General features: G+C 34.8%; 3 protein-coding genes across 3 annotated transcripts; all 3 read left to right on the top strand.

Moving 5' to 3' along the window:
- The first annotated feature begins 617 nt into the window (after positions 1-617).
- On the top strand, positions 618-9,688 carry LOC18034140 (DNA repair protein RAD5A). The gene is made up of 20 exons (XM_006424291.2): positions 618-1,387; positions 1,627-1,760; positions 1,956-2,097; positions 2,305-2,358; positions 2,435-2,581; positions 2,670-2,821; positions 2,905-2,989; positions 3,086-3,358; positions 3,507-3,653; positions 3,752-3,907; positions 5,031-5,098; positions 5,820-5,942; positions 6,026-6,125; positions 6,225-6,337; positions 6,648-6,926; positions 7,075-7,275; positions 7,985-8,078; positions 8,165-8,236; positions 8,877-8,975; positions 9,229-9,688. The coding sequence occupies exons 1-20, from the start codon at positions 896-898 to the stop codon at positions 9,349-9,351; spliced, it is 3,054 nt and encodes a 1,017-aa protein (XP_006424354.1). The 5' UTR covers positions 618-895; the 3' UTR covers positions 9,352-9,688.
- Positions 9,689-10,175: 487 nt separating this feature from the next.
- On the top strand, positions 10,176-12,379 carry LOC18033898. Its single transcript, XM_006424290.2, has 3 exons — positions 10,176-10,380; positions 10,488-10,606; positions 12,052-12,379. The coding sequence occupies exons 1-3, from the start codon at positions 10,287-10,289 to the stop codon at positions 12,163-12,165; spliced, it is 327 nt and encodes a 108-aa protein (XP_006424353.1). The 5' UTR covers positions 10,176-10,286; the 3' UTR covers positions 12,166-12,379.
- A 4,111-nt stretch (positions 12,380-16,490) lies between these two features.
- Positions 16,491-19,988, top strand: LOC112096458 (AT-hook motif nuclear-localized protein 11-like). The gene is made up of 5 exons (XM_024179901.1): positions 16,491-16,737; positions 18,107-18,174; positions 18,265-18,396; positions 19,136-19,297; positions 19,662-19,988. The coding sequence occupies exons 1-5, from the start codon at positions 16,491-16,493 to the stop codon at positions 19,986-19,988; spliced, it is 936 nt and encodes a 311-aa protein (XP_024035669.1).
- Positions 19,989-20,032: the final 44 nt, after the last annotated feature.

Here is a 20,032-nt window from a genome sequence, read left to right as displayed (position 1 = left end):
TTGTGGTTCGTGGAGGGAGAGGCGCGGTCACTGTCAATACTGCATCGCCATCGGTGAAGGATAGGTGGTGGCTGCTGGTAATGGTGGAGAGACGAAGGGAGGAGGTGCCGATTCTGATTTCTGAGACTTGTCTCGAATTCGCGATTTAAGGTTGGTTGGCCGGTTGGGTTGGGGGGAAATTGGGTAAAGGAAAAATGCAATTTTCGTTTTATATTTTCCTTTTTTTTTTTTACTTAATAAAAAAGCCGGCATGGGTCCGGGTTCCGGGTACTTGGTGCTGTGACCGGACCCGTGCCCGAAAACTGCCGGGCATTGAAAATCAATGCCCGAATCCGCTTTTTTCATGCATGCGGGCCGGGTTTTACCCGGACCGCATGTGCCGGGTCCGGTCCGGATCCAGTCCGGGCGGACTTTTCTGCCATCTCTAGTTGCTTTCAACCATTAAATCTTGTTAATGTAATTGTACAACTATAAATTTAATGACTATTACAACTGTGGTACCATACCACTGTTACAACCCCTTTTTGATATTTTTTTCACATTTCACGTATAATTTTTTTGGCCCCTTTCGAAAAATAAAAAGAAAAATAAAAAAATGGCGGGAATTAGACGCGCCACGGTAACAATCACTCACTCCCTCCCCCTTGATATTATTTAATTATTTCCACACCGCCTTGCCATTTTCAAAGTCCGGTCGCTCGTTCTCAAAGAAACCACCGCGCGCTAACATGCACCGCTGCGCTCCGTAGCACCGGGCCCACACTTCCGTCGGAACTCTTTCTCTCTCATCACGCATTTACAAATTACAGTTTCCGCATACCCTAAACGCGCCGTTTCAATTGAATGCGCACACTGAATTTCAAATTAGGGTTAGGGTTTTGTTATTGTTAATCAAATGGGAACCAAAGTTACCGACGAAGTGTTGTCCACTGTCCGATCGGTCGTGGGCCCGGACTTCTCCAATATGGACATAATCAGGGCCCTACACATGGCCAATCACGACCCCACTGCCGCCATCAACATCATCTTCGACACTCCCAATTTCAAAACCCCTGAGATTAAGCCATCGGCTGCAAGACGGAAGCTGATAATCAGTAAGGAAAACGAGATCCGTGCTTCTAGCGAAAATGGTACATTAGCTGAGCCCATTGCTGAAGGTTACAGTGAAGGGAGCGAGTGGTGGTTCGTGGGGTGGGGTGACGTGCCGGCAATGTCCACGAGTAAAGGGAGAAAATTGAGGCGTGGGGATGAAGTAACGTTCACATTCCCGTTGAAGAGTTTTAATAGTTTGAGTTCTAAGTTGCCAAGTAAGAGCTTTGGGAGGGCGAGGCAAGCAGAGGTGCCCTGTTCGGAGATTGTGAGATTTTCGACCAAGGATGCTGGAGAAGTAAGTGAATAGAATGTGAACCAAGATAAGAATTGGCCTTGAAGTTGGACTGTGTATGACATTTTCATGCTATTTGAAAAAAATGCTTGGCTAACTTTTTGTATTTCGATGTGAAAATAAAGTAGTTTTTTAAAATGTTTGGTTGCCAAATGGGCTGTCTGCAGAGTTTGATGTAATTTGGAACAAAATATGTTTTGTTTGATTATTTATTGGGTAATGATTTTTTGGGGTTGTGACAGATTGGTCGAATACCTCATGAGTGGTCTCGGTGTTTATTACCATTGGTGAGGGACAAGAAGGTTAAAATTCTTGGGTGTTGCAAGTCTGCTCCTGAAGTTCTGGGCATTATGGATACCATTGTTTTGTCCATAAGGTATTGATTTTGAAGAGTTTATGCAAATGATAATTTATTTTCTGTTATTAGCATTTGTCACAGACTAAATCAAGTGGCTGTGCATTCACTTGAGCGTTTGATATATTTTTGCACTGTTTACTGATATAAGGGTTTTTTTCCCCTCTTTTGGAGTTGTGTTACATAGTTGATGAATTTGAATTTTTTTTCTCTCAGAGTGTATATCAATAGTTCTATGTTCCGTAAGCACCATGCAACCTCACTTAAGGCAGGTAGCAATTCAGCTGAGGATTCAGTTAGTCTTTGTCATCCTCTTCCAAATTTGTTCCGGTTGCTTGGCATAACTCCTTTCAAGAAGGTGATGATTTGCAATTTTGATTTCTGAGCCTTCTTATTGGGATTCTGTTCCTTTGATTGGATTATGCAGTTGCCTACGGCTAAATATGAATTATTGATTTGTAATGCTGTTGTGTTCTTTCTGGTGAAATAAAGATTTACATAGTCGCTTTCTTATCTGAAAAATTCTAGCAAACTCTTTTATTCAGCATTGCTTGTTTGTCTTTAGGCAGAATTTACTCCTAGTGACCTGTACACAAGGAAACGACCTTTGGATTCAAAGGTATATACGAAACCCTCTTCCCCTTCAATTATGTTTTTTTAAAAATGGAGATTGGATCCTGATTTCACATCAACAGGATGGTTGTGGTCTTCATGCCTCGTTGTTGCATGCCAACAAGTCTAAGGTTCAGTCTGCAAAAGTAAATGATGTTGACGATGTGGAGCCCATTTCAGATTCTGACGTTGACAATATTGTTGGTGTTGGATACAGCTCAGAGATAGAGGTATTATGATGTCTGAAAATGATGTTATAGTGTGGAATTGGAAATGCTTATGGCAGGTTTAATTACTTGTGAAATTTCTATGTTTTAGGAAATGGAGCCTCCGAGTACTCTTAAGTGTGAACTTCGTCCCTACCAAAAGCAGGCCCTTCATTGGATGGTCCAGTTGGAGAAGGGGCGATGCCTGGATGAGGCGGCAACAACTCTTCACCCATGTTGGGAGGCATACCGCCTATTAGACGAGTATGGTGAATTATCATTTTATTTAATTTGATATTATTTATTTATTATGTGATTAGATTTTTATTGGGTGTTCATGATTCTAGGAGGGAGCTTGTAGTTTATTTAAATGCATTTTCTGGTGAGGCTACGATAGAATTCCCAAGCACTCTTCAAATGGCCAGAGGAGGAGTAAGCCTTTAAATGCTCCAATTTTAACTGAAAATCAAATACCAACCTGTTATTGACATGTTCTTACTATGTACTGACTTGACCATGCATTTGAAGATTCTGGCAGATGCAATGGGGCTCGGAAAGACTGTCATGACCATAGCACTCCTACTCACTCATTCACAAAGAGGTGGACTTTCAGGTATTCAGTCAGCAAGTCAGCCTTCTGATGGGGGCATTGAAGGCTACGATATTTCAGACCAATCGCCAAATCTCATGAAGAAAGAACCAAAATCTTTGAGCATTGATAAATTGATAAAGCAAACTAATACACTTATAAATGGTGGCACTTTGATCATATGTCCTATGACTCTTCTGGGCCAGTGGAAGGTATTTGCCTTGCCATTTAGGTTACACACATTCTCTTGCACTGCTTGAAAGTGGGTAATTTAATGAGCTTAAAAAAATTTCTTCCTGTCCTTCATAGAGAGTTTCTATATTTCTTATATTCAGTCTGGAAATTTCTGTTTGTTATCAGGCTGAGATTGAAACTCATGCACAAGCTGGGTCTCTCTCTGTTCATGTTCATTATGGACAAACTAGACAAAGGGATGTGAATGTTTTAGCTCAGAGTGATGTTGTAATTACTACGTATGGAATACTATCCTCAGATTTCTCATCAGAGGTAGTTTGAAAAACTCTTGATTTACATCGCTGGAACTTTCTGACATCATTTTGGTGTTTGATCAAGGAATTGCTTATCATTACTTGTTCACTTTATAGAATTCTGAAGACTATGGCGGGCTTTACTCGGTTCGGTGGTTGAGAGTTGTTCTTGATGAGGCGCACACCATAAAATCATCTAAAAGCCAAGTTTCCATTGCTGCTGCTGCTCTTGTTGCTGATTACCGCTGGTGTCTCACAGGCACTCCTATTCAGGTATACAGACTCACTTTTGACTTGAAATTTTTATTCAACCTTTTTTTTCACTTAAAAATTATTTTATTCTCTTATTTGGGCTTCTTTCCTCTTGTTAAAACCTAAATCAGATTGTTAACAAACGAATAGCAATTTGCTGCAGTGTCAAGTCTTTTCTGAAAAGAGGAAACCGTTCTCTAACAATTTTTAGTTTTTTCTGCACATGGGGAGTAATTTGTTTACTATTGCATGAGAGTTCTTGTCCCTTTCCTCATCACTCTTCTAAAGCAGGAGTTTTCAGACCATCACCCTGTCAAGCTGGTGATTGAATTCTCTGCCAGGCCCCCCTGTTTAAGGGAGGTGGCTTGGGCCATTTGACCAGTATTTTTTAATCTGACAGGAGATGCTATTCCTGAAGGAAATTTTCATCTTATTTTGCTTAAACACAAAGCCGGTTTACTTGATTAGTCCATGGGCCTCTTCCATATTTTAGATTATATCACTGAGTTTAATTGTTTGATGATTTCCTGATCTCTAAATGTTTTATATGTACAGTTTTTTATGTTTGAAGCATACTGTTATTTTCACTTAAAGTTCATTTACCTTATTTTGTTGTGCCCCATAATGCATTTGAGATTGGTTGCATAATCAGACTCTTTTATTCTAGCTCGGGTTTTTTTTTTTTTTTTAAAGAATTGAGTTTGGTCTTATAAAATATTGAACAATCTTGAGGGACAGTTGTTTTCTGCTTCAAGGGCTGGCCTCATGAAACTTGGTTTCTTATAGATGGACATTCCCGTGCATCTAGTGATAGCATTATGATGTTTCTATGTTTGCTTTTCCTTCATTTTTATTCTTTTATTCTTTTATATGTGGTGCTGATAATTGACATGCCTGTGTACTTGTGGTTTCTGTATACAAGTTCACCTTTTAACTTGAGTCTTTGGAGTTTGGACTATATAGTTTGTCAGAAAGTCCGTGCCTTGTTTTTGATAATAAGTTGATTCTTTTCTCTTCTGCAAGTCATCTTTATGTTGACCGAGTGTTTTCATATTGAGGAAACCTATGTAAATTTTCATGTGGTATTAGATCTTTGACTTCATGGTCTTGTATATTTACTGATATGTAATATATCTTTTGGCAGAACAACTTGGAGGACATTTACAGTCTTCTTCGGTTCTTAAGGGTGGAACCCTGGGGAAACTGGGCATGGTCAGTTTTGCTTCTCTTTTTGTGGAACACGTACAATACAAGCATTAGATTTAGAATATTGGCTTGCATAAACTTCATAGTTGCTTTTGCTCATTTTTTAAAAAATATTTACGCTTATGTATGGACTGTAATCAATTATTGCTCTTGGTGCTGTCTTTCAAATCATTTGAGGTTGTGGAGCTAATTCTTTTCTGTAGGCTGAGAGCTAAAACTATCCTACCGAGAGGAAAGGAAACTGGTATCAAAAGACTAAGTTTTGAGGGGGTTTTAGATGAAGTATTTCTAGGTCACTTTCTTGTTGATGCCGGATTTTTGGGGAATCTCAAATCACCTGAGCACAGTTGATAACTAGCATTTCTGGACTATACTTAAGAAATCTTGCCCCTTCTTCTGTCCCACTCATAGTTGTGGTGTGTGTACGTGTCTTCGTATATACGTATTTCCTAAAAGCAGATCAAGTGATTGGTGTTGTGAACCATATTGCATGCAACATCTACTCATCCTCCACTGAACTACTGATCACACAAGTGGAAACCTTTTTTTTTTTAATCATTATTTGTTTATATTTTAAAATTTTAAACAGGTCTTCTGAGTATTGGATAACTTTTTATTCCACTTATAGGTCCTGTAGTTTTGCAGATTTTACTTTTACATTCCTATTTCTGTTTGATTTGACGTACCATGATTAAGATATGTTCACTTTATGGTTCATTATGAATAGGTGGAATAAACTTATTCAAAAACCATATGAGGAAGGTGATGAGAGAGGTTTAAAGTTAGTTCAGTCTATTTTGAAGCCAATCATGTTAAGGAGAACAAAATCTAGCACTGATAGAGAAGGCAGGTGAGAGTGGAAGCTAAGTACACCATTAGCAATCCTATCTCAGCTTTTTGCATATTGTGAGCCTAACATTTTATTTGTCACAGGCCAATTCTAGTCCTCCCTCCGGCTGACATTCAGGTGATTTACTGTGAGCTCACAGAAGCTGAGAAAGACTTCTATGAGGCCCTCTTTAAAAGATCCAAGGTATTTTCTGTTTCAGGATTGAAGTTTATCTGTTTCTTTAAATTTCAATTTATCTTCTCAAATTATTTTATGCGTAACATTTTGATGGGATCTTTTCAGGTGAAATTTGACCAATTTGTTGAACAAGGACGGATTCTTCATAATTATGCCTCTATATTGGAGTTACTTTTGCGTCTTCGCCAATGCTGTGATCATCCATTCCTTGTAATGAGGTATGGACCTTGGCTTTTCTCCTTTGTTTGTATGACATTTTTTTTTCAAGTAAATTAAATCAGCCCCTTGTTTCTTTATGATGGCGAACAATGTGATGTTTGTATGCAAAAGTGGATAGTTGCTTCAGCTGCTTATTTGAGAGTTGTTTTATCGATTAGGTATTGAAAATGATTTTTTTTTTACTTTTTCTTTTCCCGATCGTCAAATTTCAGAGACTAGGGCACTATAATGTAGTTCTTTACATATGTATCTTTATTAAAAGAGACCAACTATAAACTGATTAATGATGAATGGCTTTAATGCATCCAGTCGAGGTGATACTCAAGATTACTCAGATCTAAATAAGCTAGCCAAACGTTTCCTGAAAGGCAGCTCTAATGCCTTGGAAGGGGAAGACAAAGATGTGCCCTCACGGGCTTATGTACAAGAGGTTGTGGAGGAATTACAAAAAGGAGAACAGGGAGAGTGTCCGATATGCCTTGAAGCATTTGAGGATGCAGTGTTGACACCGTGTGCTCACCGATTATGCCGAGAATGCCTGTTGGGAAGTTGGAAAACTCCTACTTCTGGTTTATGCCCCGTTTGCAGGTATTTGTCAAGGATTTTAGTGTTCTAATTTTCTCCTATTTTCCTCATTTTCATATTAAAACTTACATTTAGTTATTTGTGGGATTTTTTTACAATGAAACTTAATGGTCATACAAAACTCAGGTATTATTTTTTCACTTTGTTTCAGGAAGACCATCAGTAGGCAAGATCTTATTACGGCCCCGACTGGTAGTCGGTTCCAAGTTGATATTGAGAAGAACTGGGTGGAATCTACTAAAATTGCTGTTCTCTTGAAAGAACTAGAAAATTTATGCCTATCAGGTTCCAAGAGCATTTTATTTAGCCAGTGGACCGCCTTTTTGGACCTCTTACAAATCCCTCTTTCTCGGTAAATATATTTAGTGACTTAATTTTGGAGGAGAATATTTGTGAGCATACTATGATAATTCTTCTGTGCAAAAGACTTAAAAATTTGTATATGCTTTTTGCAAAACCTTAAAATCTGTGGGTACCTTATGGAAATATTGTCCCAACTTGTAGTACATCTGGGTTCCTGCTTTTCCAGTTTCATCATTTAGAGGCTAATCTAGCTATGTAGGATCTAAAGAATCAGCAGAATTTAATATTTAACACACTTAATTTGTTAGTCATACTAAAGATGCTTGTGCATCGCATTTTCTTCTTCATTTCCCCTTAATGGGAAGCTTTGGTCTTTTCGCAATGGAATGCTTTTACTTTCTTTTGTATACTTGTGGATTGAGGCGGAGCTAGAACTCAGCAACTCCAGGGTGCCATGCTGTATAAAGCAACTCTTAAAGGGCCAAAACAATAAAAACAACATTTTGATGGCTAAATTTGAAGCCCCCCTGACCACCCTGTTGCTCTGCTTCTGCTTATCACTCTCATTGTAACATGATTCTTTGATTTTAGTGAATGTGTGCACTTCAGCGTGGGATAGTACTTTTAGCACATGTTCTATCTTTTGTAGTTGTACGTATTTGTTTTCATTTTGCCCTAGACGAATATAAAAATTTTAATGTTCTTATTTTGTTACTAATATTCGTTTATTATCAATGTAATTATCATTTTCTGTTCAGGAATAACATTCCATTTCTTCGCCTGGATGGAACTCTAAATCAGCAACAACGAGAAAAAGTACTAAAACAATTTTCAGAAGATAACAACATCATGGTTAGTGACTCTTCTTTTTTGAAGGATTTTTTCAGTTTGGTTGATGGATTGAATTAATCATTTGATCTTGGAGCTTGGAACTTTAGGTATTGCTTATGTCATTAAAGGCTGGTGGTGTGGGAATTAACCTAACAGCAGCTTCCAATGCTTTTGTCTTGGTGAGTGCTACATTACAATTACCACTTTCTAATCTGGACTATTTTTGCCTGACAATATCGACAAAAAAATTTGTCTAAGCCACTTCCTTTCTTTTTGTCCAAGTTTCTTAGATTTGTCTAAGCCACTTCCTTTCTTTTTGTCCAAGTTTCTTTTCTTTTTGTCTAACTCACTTCACAGTGGGTAGAATTTTGGCTTGATGACAGATCTCCAGTTTTTGATTAGGCATTCAGTTCTCAAGCAATATATACTTAGATTTTCTGTTGTGTTCTATGATAATGTATCTGTAATTTTTTTGAAATGTAATGTATCTGTATTTGAAATCATTGAAGGAGTGAGTTTTGCTTTGACAAGTTTGAGGTTTTTTTGTTGGGGTGGGGGGGATTTAGAAATAACACTCATTTCATTTCAAGAAATTTAGTTGAGAACTTGTTTGGAATATTATCTTCTCATGTACTAAAATTATATATTGCTTGAGGAATGAGTGCCTGTATGTTCTTAGTGGTATGTTTATGGAGGGGCCAAGGAACACACCTGTGTCTTTTTTTTACTTTTTGCCATTCTATTTCCATGCTCAACATGTTTCGATTTAACAACCTGGGTATATAATTTTGACGTACCAATATTTTGCATCTGTTGTAGGATCCATGGTGGAATCCGGCTGTGGAGGAGCAAGCCGTTATGCGCATTCACCGTATTGGACAAACTAATAGGGTGACAATTAAACGGTTCATTGTCAAGGTACATTTTCTTTTTGACTATGCAAAAAAGTTGAATGATACTATATTGCTAACAAGTTCTAAAATTTTTTTAGTAGAAATGTAGCTGCTTCCCTTTACCCCAAAAAAAAAAAGAAAGGATAATCATTTTCTTATGGGTACGGCAAACTAAGATTAAATTCTTGGCTGCATAATAACCATTAGTGCATTTGGCTGATCCTTAGAAAAGTTTGATGATGTAATTTTTCTGCTTGCGTAAATGTTCTGGACAATAGGGAACGGTTGAAGAAAGAATGGAAGCAGTGCAAGCACGCAAGCACAGATTGATAGCTGGTGCATTGACTGATCAAGAAGTTAGATCTGCACGAATTGAGGAACTAAAGATGCTTTTTACTTGAGAAAAGGGGGATTAATTTTTTTCCCGGTTGTTTGTCATGGGTAATCATTTTATTGGCTGCCTAACTTATTTTGATGAAAGATATCTCGGGGTCAGGGGATTTTGAATGTGGCATTGGAGCTTGAGAAAAAAGATCAAACTCACCACCACAAATTTTAGTTCTCATGGAGGACATATTTGAAGCTGCGACTGCGAGTGATATTATATTATTATGTAAGAGAGGCTGTTGAAAGGGAGGCGATTTTTGGGTGATTGGAAGGGGAAGTGTGGTAAATTTTGTAAATAACTATTGTATATGTTCAAATGTGGGGTTAAGAGGAAGAGTAATTTTATTGTTATTCCTTCTTGTACTGATAATTTATGTCAAATCATTTGGTCTGTTCCCTAGACCAAAAACCTAGTGTGCATTTATCAATTCAAGCATAAAATTCATTTATGCATGTTATACAGTGTAAACCCAACAATTTTGAATATTCTCAGACCCAGAAAAGGGGAAAAAGAAAAAGGCTAAAAGGATTATTGTTTTTGTACAATTGATTCTTAAAAAAAAAAAAAAAAAAAAAAAGGAGAAATTGATGCTAGGTCACTTGATGGTAATTTGGAGAAATATAATAATTTTAAAAAATAGCTGTATTTAATATGCGATTGAATATTTGTGTAAGATTTATCAGGAAACACAAGAGCAGCTGAAGGAATTGGTCAGCCTGAACCAAAATAACTAAATAATATGGTTTATTTAATTTTATTTTCTTTATAGTAATAAAAATGTGGTTTATTATAATATTAAAGAAAAATATTGTGATTTATTTATTTATTCTTCTAAATTTAGTTAAATCACTCCGATTAAGCTCCAAAAGCCGCCGGTATTTATAAGAAAAGAGAAAGAGCTCTCTCTCCTTTAATTCTTTCTGGTTTCATCAAGATTTTGATTTTCCAATGACTTCATTAGATACGTCAGTGAAAGAATCGTCTGCTCCGCGGCGACGCTTGTCCTGCTCTACTTGTTTTGACGCCCTCTGGTTCTGCTATTGTCTGTTTCAGCTTTCCCTTTTTCTCTTTCTTGTTAATTTCATATAATTACTAAAAATGGGTTTTAATTAATTAGTTAATTAGTGTTGTTTAACTATGGGTGTGCAGCTCCGGTGCATCAGATGCAGCAGTATTATCGGCTTGGAGTTCTTGATAACTGTACTGCTAAATGGAGCGCTCTTGTTGACTGCTTAACGCTCAAGACCAAACCCTCCTCCCAAGTTGAGGTCCGTCTTCTAATTTTATTTGGATATAACACTACCTGTTCAATCTTTTGATTTAATGCTTTCATTGGAACTGTTAGATTGTTTGCTTGGTTGTAATTTTGTTGTTGAATTGAGAATTTTTTTAGTCTTGTGTCAAGGTAATTGGGGATACTAGAACAAACTAGCATAGCACATTATAACCATTTACGGCATGATAAATAATGCTATCATGGGTGGCTGCTAATTCAGGTGACTATCCAAGTGAGAGACACTTTTATGCTTGTCCGTGTTATGAGTTAGGCATTGATGTCAAAACCGACATATTTCTGCCATTCGCTTCAACAAAGTGGTGTTTTCTTGCTATTTGTAGTCATAGGTCCGTGGTCATATGAGCTTGTTTGTCCATCTGGCATCTGAATGAGTTGTTTAGTGTATGAAGTTTTGATAGCGACCAAAAGTTTCATTCACTGTGTGCTCTTACAGCTCTTATAGTTAATTGATCCTACATGTTGCATTTAGAGTCTATAGGTCTCCCCTTCCCAACTCTCATATGTGATACTTCAATTCATTTTCTTTCTGCAAGCATTAAGGAGGTGTTCCCCCCCCCCCCAACTTCTCTGACTCACTCTCCAGGGATTTGATCGTTACATCTGATTCATTCATTTGGTATGGGAGTTGTTCAAGGAGCAGCTTCTTAAAAATATCCTGATCCAATCATAATGCACACCAATATGCTTGTGCTTCTAATGAAATGTTTGGATTCTTCTAGAGATTGATGATATTTTGACTGTCAAAATGAAGAGAAAATCTCATTTGCTTGAGGCTCGCTTATTCTTGGAACTTTTCCTTTTTAAGACTTGATTGGTAGTTTCAACTTTCAATCACTTGTCTTCCATTGGTGTTGATCCTAACCATTAGTGTTGATCGTAACCATTGTTATTGATACTATCTTTGAAGATTTAAAATGCACAATCTTTTTGTTTATTGCTGGTGAAAATTTCTGTTGGACTACAATTGATGTTGTTCTTTTTATACTGACAGGTTTTCGCAGCCCCCAGAAAAAAATAGTACTGTTTATATATAAAAACATTATTTTGTTGTTGGGCAGTTTCTGCTTGATATTGATTCTTGACTACTCCTTCATTATTGTGTTGTTTGGTTCATTGATAAGCAAGATCTATTTAATGCATGAAAAGTGGGAGAAGGTTGTTATTATTATGCGTGTTTGTGGTCTCTTTTTCCAGCACGTCCTCATTTTAGAATGGTAAGATGGGAACATGCAAATCCTGATTGAACATACACAATGACATTTTAACTGCCATTACATAAATCTCTCTTCAGAAGAGCTCATTTCTTTCAATTCTTTTACTACTAACAGCATTATCTTTTTTCCCTCAAATTATGACTTTAAATTACATTTTTGGCTAGTTCCTTTCCTACTGTCCTCTGAAAGTAATGAATTGCAGGAAATTCTGGAAACTCGCGAGAAGGCAAAACCCCACATTTGGACTTTTCGGACACCGGAGGAAGCCAATTCTCACTGGAAAAATCTATTTGGACATTTGGATGAAATGGAATGATGAATTTACAACTTCTACAACTTCATTAATGTGACTCCTGTTCTTCAGATTTTATCCTATTGGATCCGGAAAATCGGAATCTTACAATTAATTGATTGATGCTTAAAGAGAGTGCACTAGTTCTAGTTGTTGAAAGAGTGATTCGTGATCCACTGCATAAGTATAACCAAATCAAATGTAATAACAATTTTTTTTATAAAAAAATTGTTCTGTTTATCATGAATAAAAAAAATTGTTCTGTTTATCATGATTATTTTTGAAGTCTGATCTGTGTATATGCTAAAAGCTCACTAGCTTTGTCACAAAGATGGTCACACATCTTAACTATTCTCCAAATTCCATATCAAATTCTAAACATAGGCATTTATTTTTAGATTTTATGCCAATTAGTTTGTCATATCCAGTTACTAGTATATAATGCATGTATTAGAAAAGATTGAACCATATCGAATATGGACTAATGAAATCCCCGTCTCTTTGAAGATCCTAAACGGGAACTAAGTGGGAACGGGATGGGGATTCCTCCAATTGTTAACTGGTATACTCATTTCTGACACACCGTTTATTTTTCGTTCATATATTTTTATTAAAATAAATTTTAAATTTCTTGAATTAAAACTCTAGATGATTAAACGATGATTTAAAGAAGTTGTTGGCTAGCATATTCGTTTGCGGATTAAAACAAATGTTTTCGTTGCCGGTACTTCAATTATCTAAATATTATTTGCTACAACTTACAAGGGCCTTTACCAGTTTGATTTTAAAGTTCATTAATTCTGTTTTCAGGATGGCTTTCGATCTCTTTGTTGAAAACGATACAACATTTTGTAAAGTGAATATGACTGTTTTTTTAATTTTTATTTTTTAAAATATAAGAAATAATAAAGCGGGGAAGCGGGGATGGAGCGGGTGGAAAGCCCGTTTGTCCCGCCCCGGCTCGAAGAATTGTCGCAAAGGGCAGACCCATGTAGTGGCTAACGAGACTCTAGTCTGTAGGTCGAAAAGAATATTTCAAGAGAGACAAAGGTCTTTATTAAATTTAACCTTTTTTTCAAAAATTTATATTTTTGCCACATTATTATATAATTTTTCAATCTAGCCTCTTTGGGTTCGTAATTTTTCATTCTGGTCCATATTGAATCAAATCATATTATCATAATTTTAAAATTGGGTATGATAAGTGATACCCAATGAGCAGATCCCTCGTGGTTCCTTTTTCCTGTGACTATTTTTCATTGTTAGATATTGCCATTTTAAAGCTTATCTTTTTTTTTTTTATGTAATGGTGAGATGCTTATTGTTAAACGATTTTTTTCATAATTAGCCGGTGATAAAATGATATTAATTATGAAAAATTAAGTCTAATTTTTTAAATTATTTTGGGTTCCTAAAGTGTACAATTTATTCATTTTTGCCCGTATTGAATCAAAATTTTGATTACGTACTGCAGCATTTCTTATCATAAAAAAATAGGTACCATCCCCGTCATGCACGGATCAAATTAGGATTAGGATTCTCTCATGATATAATCTCCTTTTGAGCAAAAATATATGTGGGTGATTAGTAGTTAATAAATAAATAAAATGAATAAATTAAATCCTACCCATGTGTTATTACTTAAAGACACATGACACAATATTTTTAAAAGTTCATGAGAGTTCAGATCAAAAGAGAATCTTTATCCGTCAAACTATTGTGGGTTCCTATCCTTGCGAGAATCTTTTTAATTCTTGGGAACTACCATTGTAAACTTTTTTGTAATGTTGTAATATACTCTTGAGTTGATTACAATTAATAAAGTTCTCGTAATTAACTGGTGACAGACGATATTACTCATGAAAATTCATATTGCATACATGTTGCATTAATTATTTTCAACAAAGATTATTTTTATTTTTACTAAAATTGTCACATTTTTACTTTTACTAAAATTGTCACCGAGTTTTGTTAAATCTTGTACAAAATCAAAGTCAATAATAACCATCAAGAGCATGGGCGTTAATTATATAAATTCAATATTAAGGTCTACAAATGAAAATTTTAAAACTCTTAAAATTTTCCACAAAAATAGTCTTATGGTTACTTGGGTAGTAAAGAAAATTAATTTATTACCAAATAAAATCAAGATTATTTTGTAGTCTGACACAATAAAATATTTATACTCAATTATAATTATTAAGTCAGTAGTAATAGATGGCAATATGTATGAAAAGAACGATAAAAGAGAATCTCTCCATTGCATGAGCAGCAACCAAATGATCTTTTCTCGTGGAAGAGGAAATTTTATATTTAGGTCTACAAACAACTCCTGTTTTGCATTCTTTCTCTTCAACTCTCGTGGAAGAGAGAATCAACACACTCAGAAGTTAAAAGGTAATTTTACCCAATAGTTGTTTGATAAATTACGAGCAATGCCAGGATCCTAACTTTAGAACCCAACTGATTTAGTATTTATCTATTTGATGATAGAATAATAATTTTACAAGTTAAAAGATCATCATTTAAATGGACAAGTGATATATAGTTGTTGGTTTCTTATGATTAATTTATCAGCTTATTTTTGCAACCTTCAAGCCAAATGTAATCTCCGATTTCTTTAAAAGAAAGCGTTCTCCAGAAACTGCACCCTTAGAATAAGCCAATACGGAAGTAGAGCCTGTCATTTTTGCAATAGAGAAAACTCGAATCCCTGGTGCTGATCAAATATTAGTCCTGCTGCTTCTCCATAAACTGTTTATGATATGACTTGTAGGTTTGGCAAATCCATATAAAACCAAAGCTTATTGTCCGAATTGACTCGGGCATCCTTGTTACTAAGCTCTCTCTCCAAAACTCTCTCACTCTCATATTGTGAGATAAAGTATTGTCTACTTTTTTTTTTTAAGGAGAGGTACATGCAAACTGACTTAGGAATTAGATGGTCAAATAAACTCATTAAAGCTTGCTCGAATTATGATCAATTACATCTATTAGATTAGACCATTTTTCACATTCAGTTCAGTATACATATCAACTTTCTATTCACCATGATAAACCACTCCTTATAGATTTTTTTTTTAAGTTACAATTAATGTAGCATAATAAAATTCGTATTTCATTATAATGGATGTGAACGATTTTTAATTGTAAAGAACTTTTGATTTGTATATGTATTAGCATATTAGTATCTCATGATCAATACATAAATCACATACTTTAAAATTAAGTCATAAGAATGTAATAAAACATTTTTACTAAATTCAAAAAATGTTATAACATAAGTTTTTCTTAATTTTTTAAAAACTATCCTAGATCGAAAAAAAAGAAGGGAGTATTTACTTGGTCTCTGACTTGTTATATATAGAAAATAAGGATTAAATGGGGTCGAATCCCCCACTCTTCTCATACTAAGGAAAAGTCCTCTCAATAATCTAACGCGCGCCCATACCGGATATAGACCGCACGAACAGAGCCCTTGTGGGCCCCTTTGCTAGCGAGAATCTTTTTCATTTCTATATTTTACCATTTTAAGTTTTATCTTTATTATTTTTATGCAACACTGAGTTGCTCACAGTTAAATGACTTTCTGTAATTAACCTGTGACAGATAAGATTAATTATGAAATATCAAATTGTACAATTGTCATAATAATTATTTACAATAAAGATTATTATTATTTTTCATATCTCCCACTTAATTTGTATTATTATTGTTTTTCATATTTCCCATTTAATTATTATTATTATTATTATTATTTTAATATTTCCAATTTAACTTTGTTAAATCTTGTATAAAAAAAAATCTATGTGAAGAGCATGAACATTCATTATAAGAATTTCATATTTAGTTCAACAATTATATATTTTAACACTCTTAAAATTTTCCATTAAAAAGTTTATCACTCTATTAATAAAAAATTAATACCAAATAAAATCAAGATTACTTAAATTCTAAAAAAATAAGAACAATGATATATGTATCGAAAATAGTATAAAATCTAGCACAAAAGACCAAAAAAAGAAAATCATCTTTTAGTGAAATTTTTTATCCTGAAATTAATTTTAATTTTATTTCTAGTAATATTGGTGTGCTATCTTTTGTGCGGCTTTTTGTGCACTTATCATTATTGTTTTGCAAAAATAAAAAATTATATATTATTCAAATTAGTGATAGATATGGCAGTATGTATGAAAAGAACAAAAAAAGAGAGTTGCATGAGCACCAACCAAGTTGTCCTTTCTGTCACCTTTTGCATATAACAGTCCTCGGAGTTCAATACTTCTTCTTTGCAACTTTATCAAGAAACAAACAACTCCTCTCTTTCTCTATTCTCTTCATCGCGTCACATGGAAGAGAAAATCAGCACAGCTTCTCAAAAGTCTCCGGTAAGCCGAGAGGTTTCTGATGAGGTGACAGTTTCAGAGAATGTCGGAGGATCATCTGCTACTGATAGTGAACCTATAATGACGAAAAGAAAGAGAGGCAGACCCAAAAAACAAGAAACTAATGATCATGCAGGCCATAATTCTTCAATGAAACGTCCTAGAGGACGACCAAAAGGTTCCGGGAAACTCCAGTCTTTGGCTACCATTGGTAAGCTTTAGCTTTGTATATATGGTGTAGTTAGCACAATATTCGCTTGTTTGCATATATATTTCTTATTGGAGTAAAATTTGATGATTGTAATGCGTTAGTGTTGTAATATTTTGGTGTTGTTTTGCTAGTTTATATTATTGTTTATATTAGATGAATGCCATTTTTTATTTATTATTAGAAAAACAAAAACTACCGCAGCTGACTACCTCTTATTGTAATTAGTCATTGGTTTTTGTCGTCTCTACGAGTCAAATTTGGTACCATTAGAATTTTTGTCATTGGGTCTACATCACCATACAAAGATCACAGATGAAGGGGAGCTCGTTTCCCTTTTGTCATAAAATTGGTTGGGGATTGTCTGCTTTCGTAACTTGTCACTGTTAAACACCAATCCGCCATCAACTTTTGAAATATCTGAGCGGTTGTGTAGTTCAAACCGTTGCTATTTAATCCAATGAGTTTTGAAGGCGGCCGGTTTTGGTCTATTTCCTCTAAATAAGATCTCATTTGTAGGTGAAATTTGTATGGTTACATATATACCCCAACAAAGATTCTAACGATACCAAATTCAAACACAAGTTATCGACAGCCGGAAAAGATGGTAAATTGAGTGCTGAGGTGGTGGGGCTCAACCTCGACAGAATCTGCCAAATGGCAGAGGAGATAGGTCCTATAATTTTTTCCGATGTAGTGGGTCCCACCATGAAAATTGAAACCCACTTACGCATATACCGTAAAAGTTTTTCGTTGGAATAATACTTTTATTATTTATTAAATAAAAATTTTATTTTAATAAATTTTATTCCAACTTACCTGACGTGGTATTTAACACGTCATTTAATGAATATTATTGTAAGATCAAACCATTACTAATGATTAATGACTATATAGTTAAGTTACTAGAACCTAGCATTTGACAATTACATAATTTTAAGTGACACATTAGTAATAATACAAATTATTATTATTTTCAATTATGTAATAAATAGTAGTATTATTGAATTTGATAATGTTATCTAGTATGTATGTATCTCTGTGTGTGTGTATGTATATATTTTTGAGTAGATGCCACGGCATATTGTCAAAATTCGAAACAACATAGATCATAAGATTCAGTTACATTATATTCACTACGTACTCACTAATTATACTGTAATAATTTGACTTGTATACATTATTCATACATGCATGGGTTTCTACTTTTGATCTAATCTGCTATATTCTTCGACCATGTTTGATTATTTATTAATTTCTTTTGCTTTGTGCTGGTACTTAATGCTAAAAATTAACTAAAATGTAATATTTGTATTTCTTTGTTTTCTCATATGCAAGATTGCAAGTCTAAAACATTGATCATTTTGTGCAGGTGGAATCTTTGCGGCAACAGCTGGAGGAGACTTTTGCCCTTATGCTTTGTTCATAAACCCAGGGGAGGTATTAATTGCTTGTAATATTGAGATAGAGTTTTCCTTGGTCTATTTCATCGATTTGTACTCATTTTGCATGATTTTGTTCTAATTTCAGGATTTGGCTCGTACGATAATGTCATTTGCCACAATTCCTCGGAGAGCTGTCTGCATTCTTGCTGCTACTGGCACAGTTTCTAAAGCTCTCATGTGCCTATTTGGTTCTTCCACTGCTAAATGGGTTGATGAGGTACCATTTTTTACCCATCAATTCTACTTCTGCTATGCCATTGATTACTTAAGTTACTCATAATTATGCAAGAAGACATGAAAAAGCTAAGAATTTGATAAATTTATTGATTATACCCCTGTTTGGTATTAAGAGTTATAGCTGTTATGAAAAAAAAAAAAAATTGTAACTATAAAATAAAAGTAAATAATATGTAAGTAAATATAATTTTTAAATAATAATTTTGACAAAATTAATAAAAAAATATAATAAAATCTCATCACACAAGTATAAATTAAATCAACTTATCTTTCAAGTTATAGCAGCTAATGTTTACCACACACTTTAATGCTGTACCTTTTAAGATATAGTTGTCCAACCTCAATCCCAACCAAGACATATATCTATATGTAAATTTTATGCTTTGACCCTTCATTTTTGTTGTTTCATCATTATGGTCCCCATTGTCATACTAAAATCCTGATTCCGCCACTGTTTACTAGCGACCCTACAAGTTTGTTTAGAGGCATTAACTGAAATTCTAACTTAAAAGAGGATATCTTTCTCCACCACCAGGCCACACATAATAATAATAAGTCCATACCCATTTTCTAAATAAATGTAGCTTAAGATGTATCAAGCCCAATAAATTTATTAATTTGATCATATTCTAAAAATGTTGTAAATTAACCAGTCAATCAAAATTGATTCTGTTGTTAAGCATGCATTCAGTTCCTTGGCTTGTCTTTCTTTGAAACAGGGAGGCTATCAAATTGTAACTCTATCTGGATTATATAGATATGATAAAGTGGACAAAAAACTAAAAGTGATAGGCCAGTCAAGCATTATGTTGGCTTCCGCTGATGGGAAAGTTTTTGGTGGTTCTGTTGCGGGTTCTATAATTGCAGAGTCCCGTATCCAGGTATGGCCTTTCTTCTCTTTTTGTTCCTGTAACTCTTAGAACTATTAAAATACTAAACCCTTTATGCTTGTGTTCTTTTACAAATAATATTCCTTGACTTTAGGCTTCGCTGTAGCTTAAAGTTGTGGTCACTTTTATTTCACGACAGTAGTGCCTTTTAAACTATAGCACCTTAATATCAAATGGAGCCTTAACATTGATAAAAAATGTCAATATAAACTTCAAGGGAAGTATAGAAGATGATAGGTGTTATGTTTGTGAATGGAAGATATCCTGTTTTGAGTGTTTTGTATGAAATAAAGCTCCTGTTCGTGATTGGAAGCTTTTATTTTTTATTTTTTAATGGTTTCCAATTATTTGTCAGCTTATTATCGCTACTTTCAAGCTAAATGTAATCTCGGATTTCCTTAAAAGAAAGCGCTCATCATCAGCAGCTGCCAGATTTCCAGTGAAAAATAAGTCTAAAGTCGCAGCTGGTCACAATGAGAACTTCACTGCTCCAGGAACTGCACCCTTCGAACAACAATCTCCTATAGCAGCAGTGCCTCTCAGTTTCGTTGCTGTAAATGAAAACCCTAGCACTCCTGCTTCTCCACAAAGTTTTGATGAGAATTATGCCTTGCAGGTTTGGCAACCCAGTTATGATCAAAACACATCTTCTGGTACTGCTGCTGCTCAAAGTGAAAATTAGAGTCCTGCTTCTCCATGAAGTGTTTAATTGTGGATCTTTGAGAC

The sequence above is a fragment of the Citrus clementina genome, unplaced genomic scaffold (assembly GCF_000493195.1).
Source record: "Citrus clementina cultivar Clemenules unplaced genomic scaffold, Citrus_clementina_v1.0 scaffold_8, whole genome shotgun sequence".
Classification (NCBI taxonomy): Eukaryota; Viridiplantae; Streptophyta; class Magnoliopsida; order Sapindales; family Rutaceae; genus Citrus; species Citrus x clementina.
Note: the sequence above shows the minus strand (reverse complement) of the source record. Positions and strands in the feature narration are given on the sequence as shown.

Coding starts and splice junctions, on each gene's coding strand:
- LOC18033898 (XM_006424290.2), top strand. CDS start 10,287: ATGACTTCATTAGATACGTCAGTGAAAGAATCGTCTGCTCCGCGGCGA. Junction 10,381..10,487: donor CGCCCTCTGGTTCTGCTATT/GTCTGTTTCAGC, acceptor ATGGGTGTGCAG/CTCCGGTGCATCAGATGCAG. Junction 10,607..12,051: donor AACCCTCCTCCCAAGTTGAG/GTCCGTCTTCTA, acceptor AATGAATTGCAG/GAAATTCTGGAAACTCGCGA.
- LOC18034140 (XM_006424291.2), top strand. CDS start 896: ATGGGAACCAAAGTTACCGACGAAGTGTTGTCCACTGTCCGATCGGTC. Junction 2,359..2,434: donor AACGACCTTTGGATTCAAAG/GTATATACGAAA, acceptor TCACATCAACAG/GATGGTTGTGGTCTTCATGC. Junction 6,338..6,647: donor CATCCATTCCTTGTAATGAG/GTATGGACCTTG, acceptor TAATGCATCCAG/TCGAGGTGATACTCAAGATT.
- LOC112096458 (XM_024179901.1), top strand. CDS start 16,491: ATGGAAGAGAAAATCAGCACAGCTTCTCAAAAGTCTCCGGTAAGCCGA. Junction 16,738..18,106: donor CCAGTCTTTGGCTACCATTG/GTAAGCTTTAGC, acceptor CATTTTGTGCAG/GTGGAATCTTTGCGGCAACA. Junction 18,397..19,135: donor CTGCTAAATGGGTTGATGAG/GTACCATTTTTT, acceptor TCTTTGAAACAG/GGAGGCTATCAAATTGTAAC.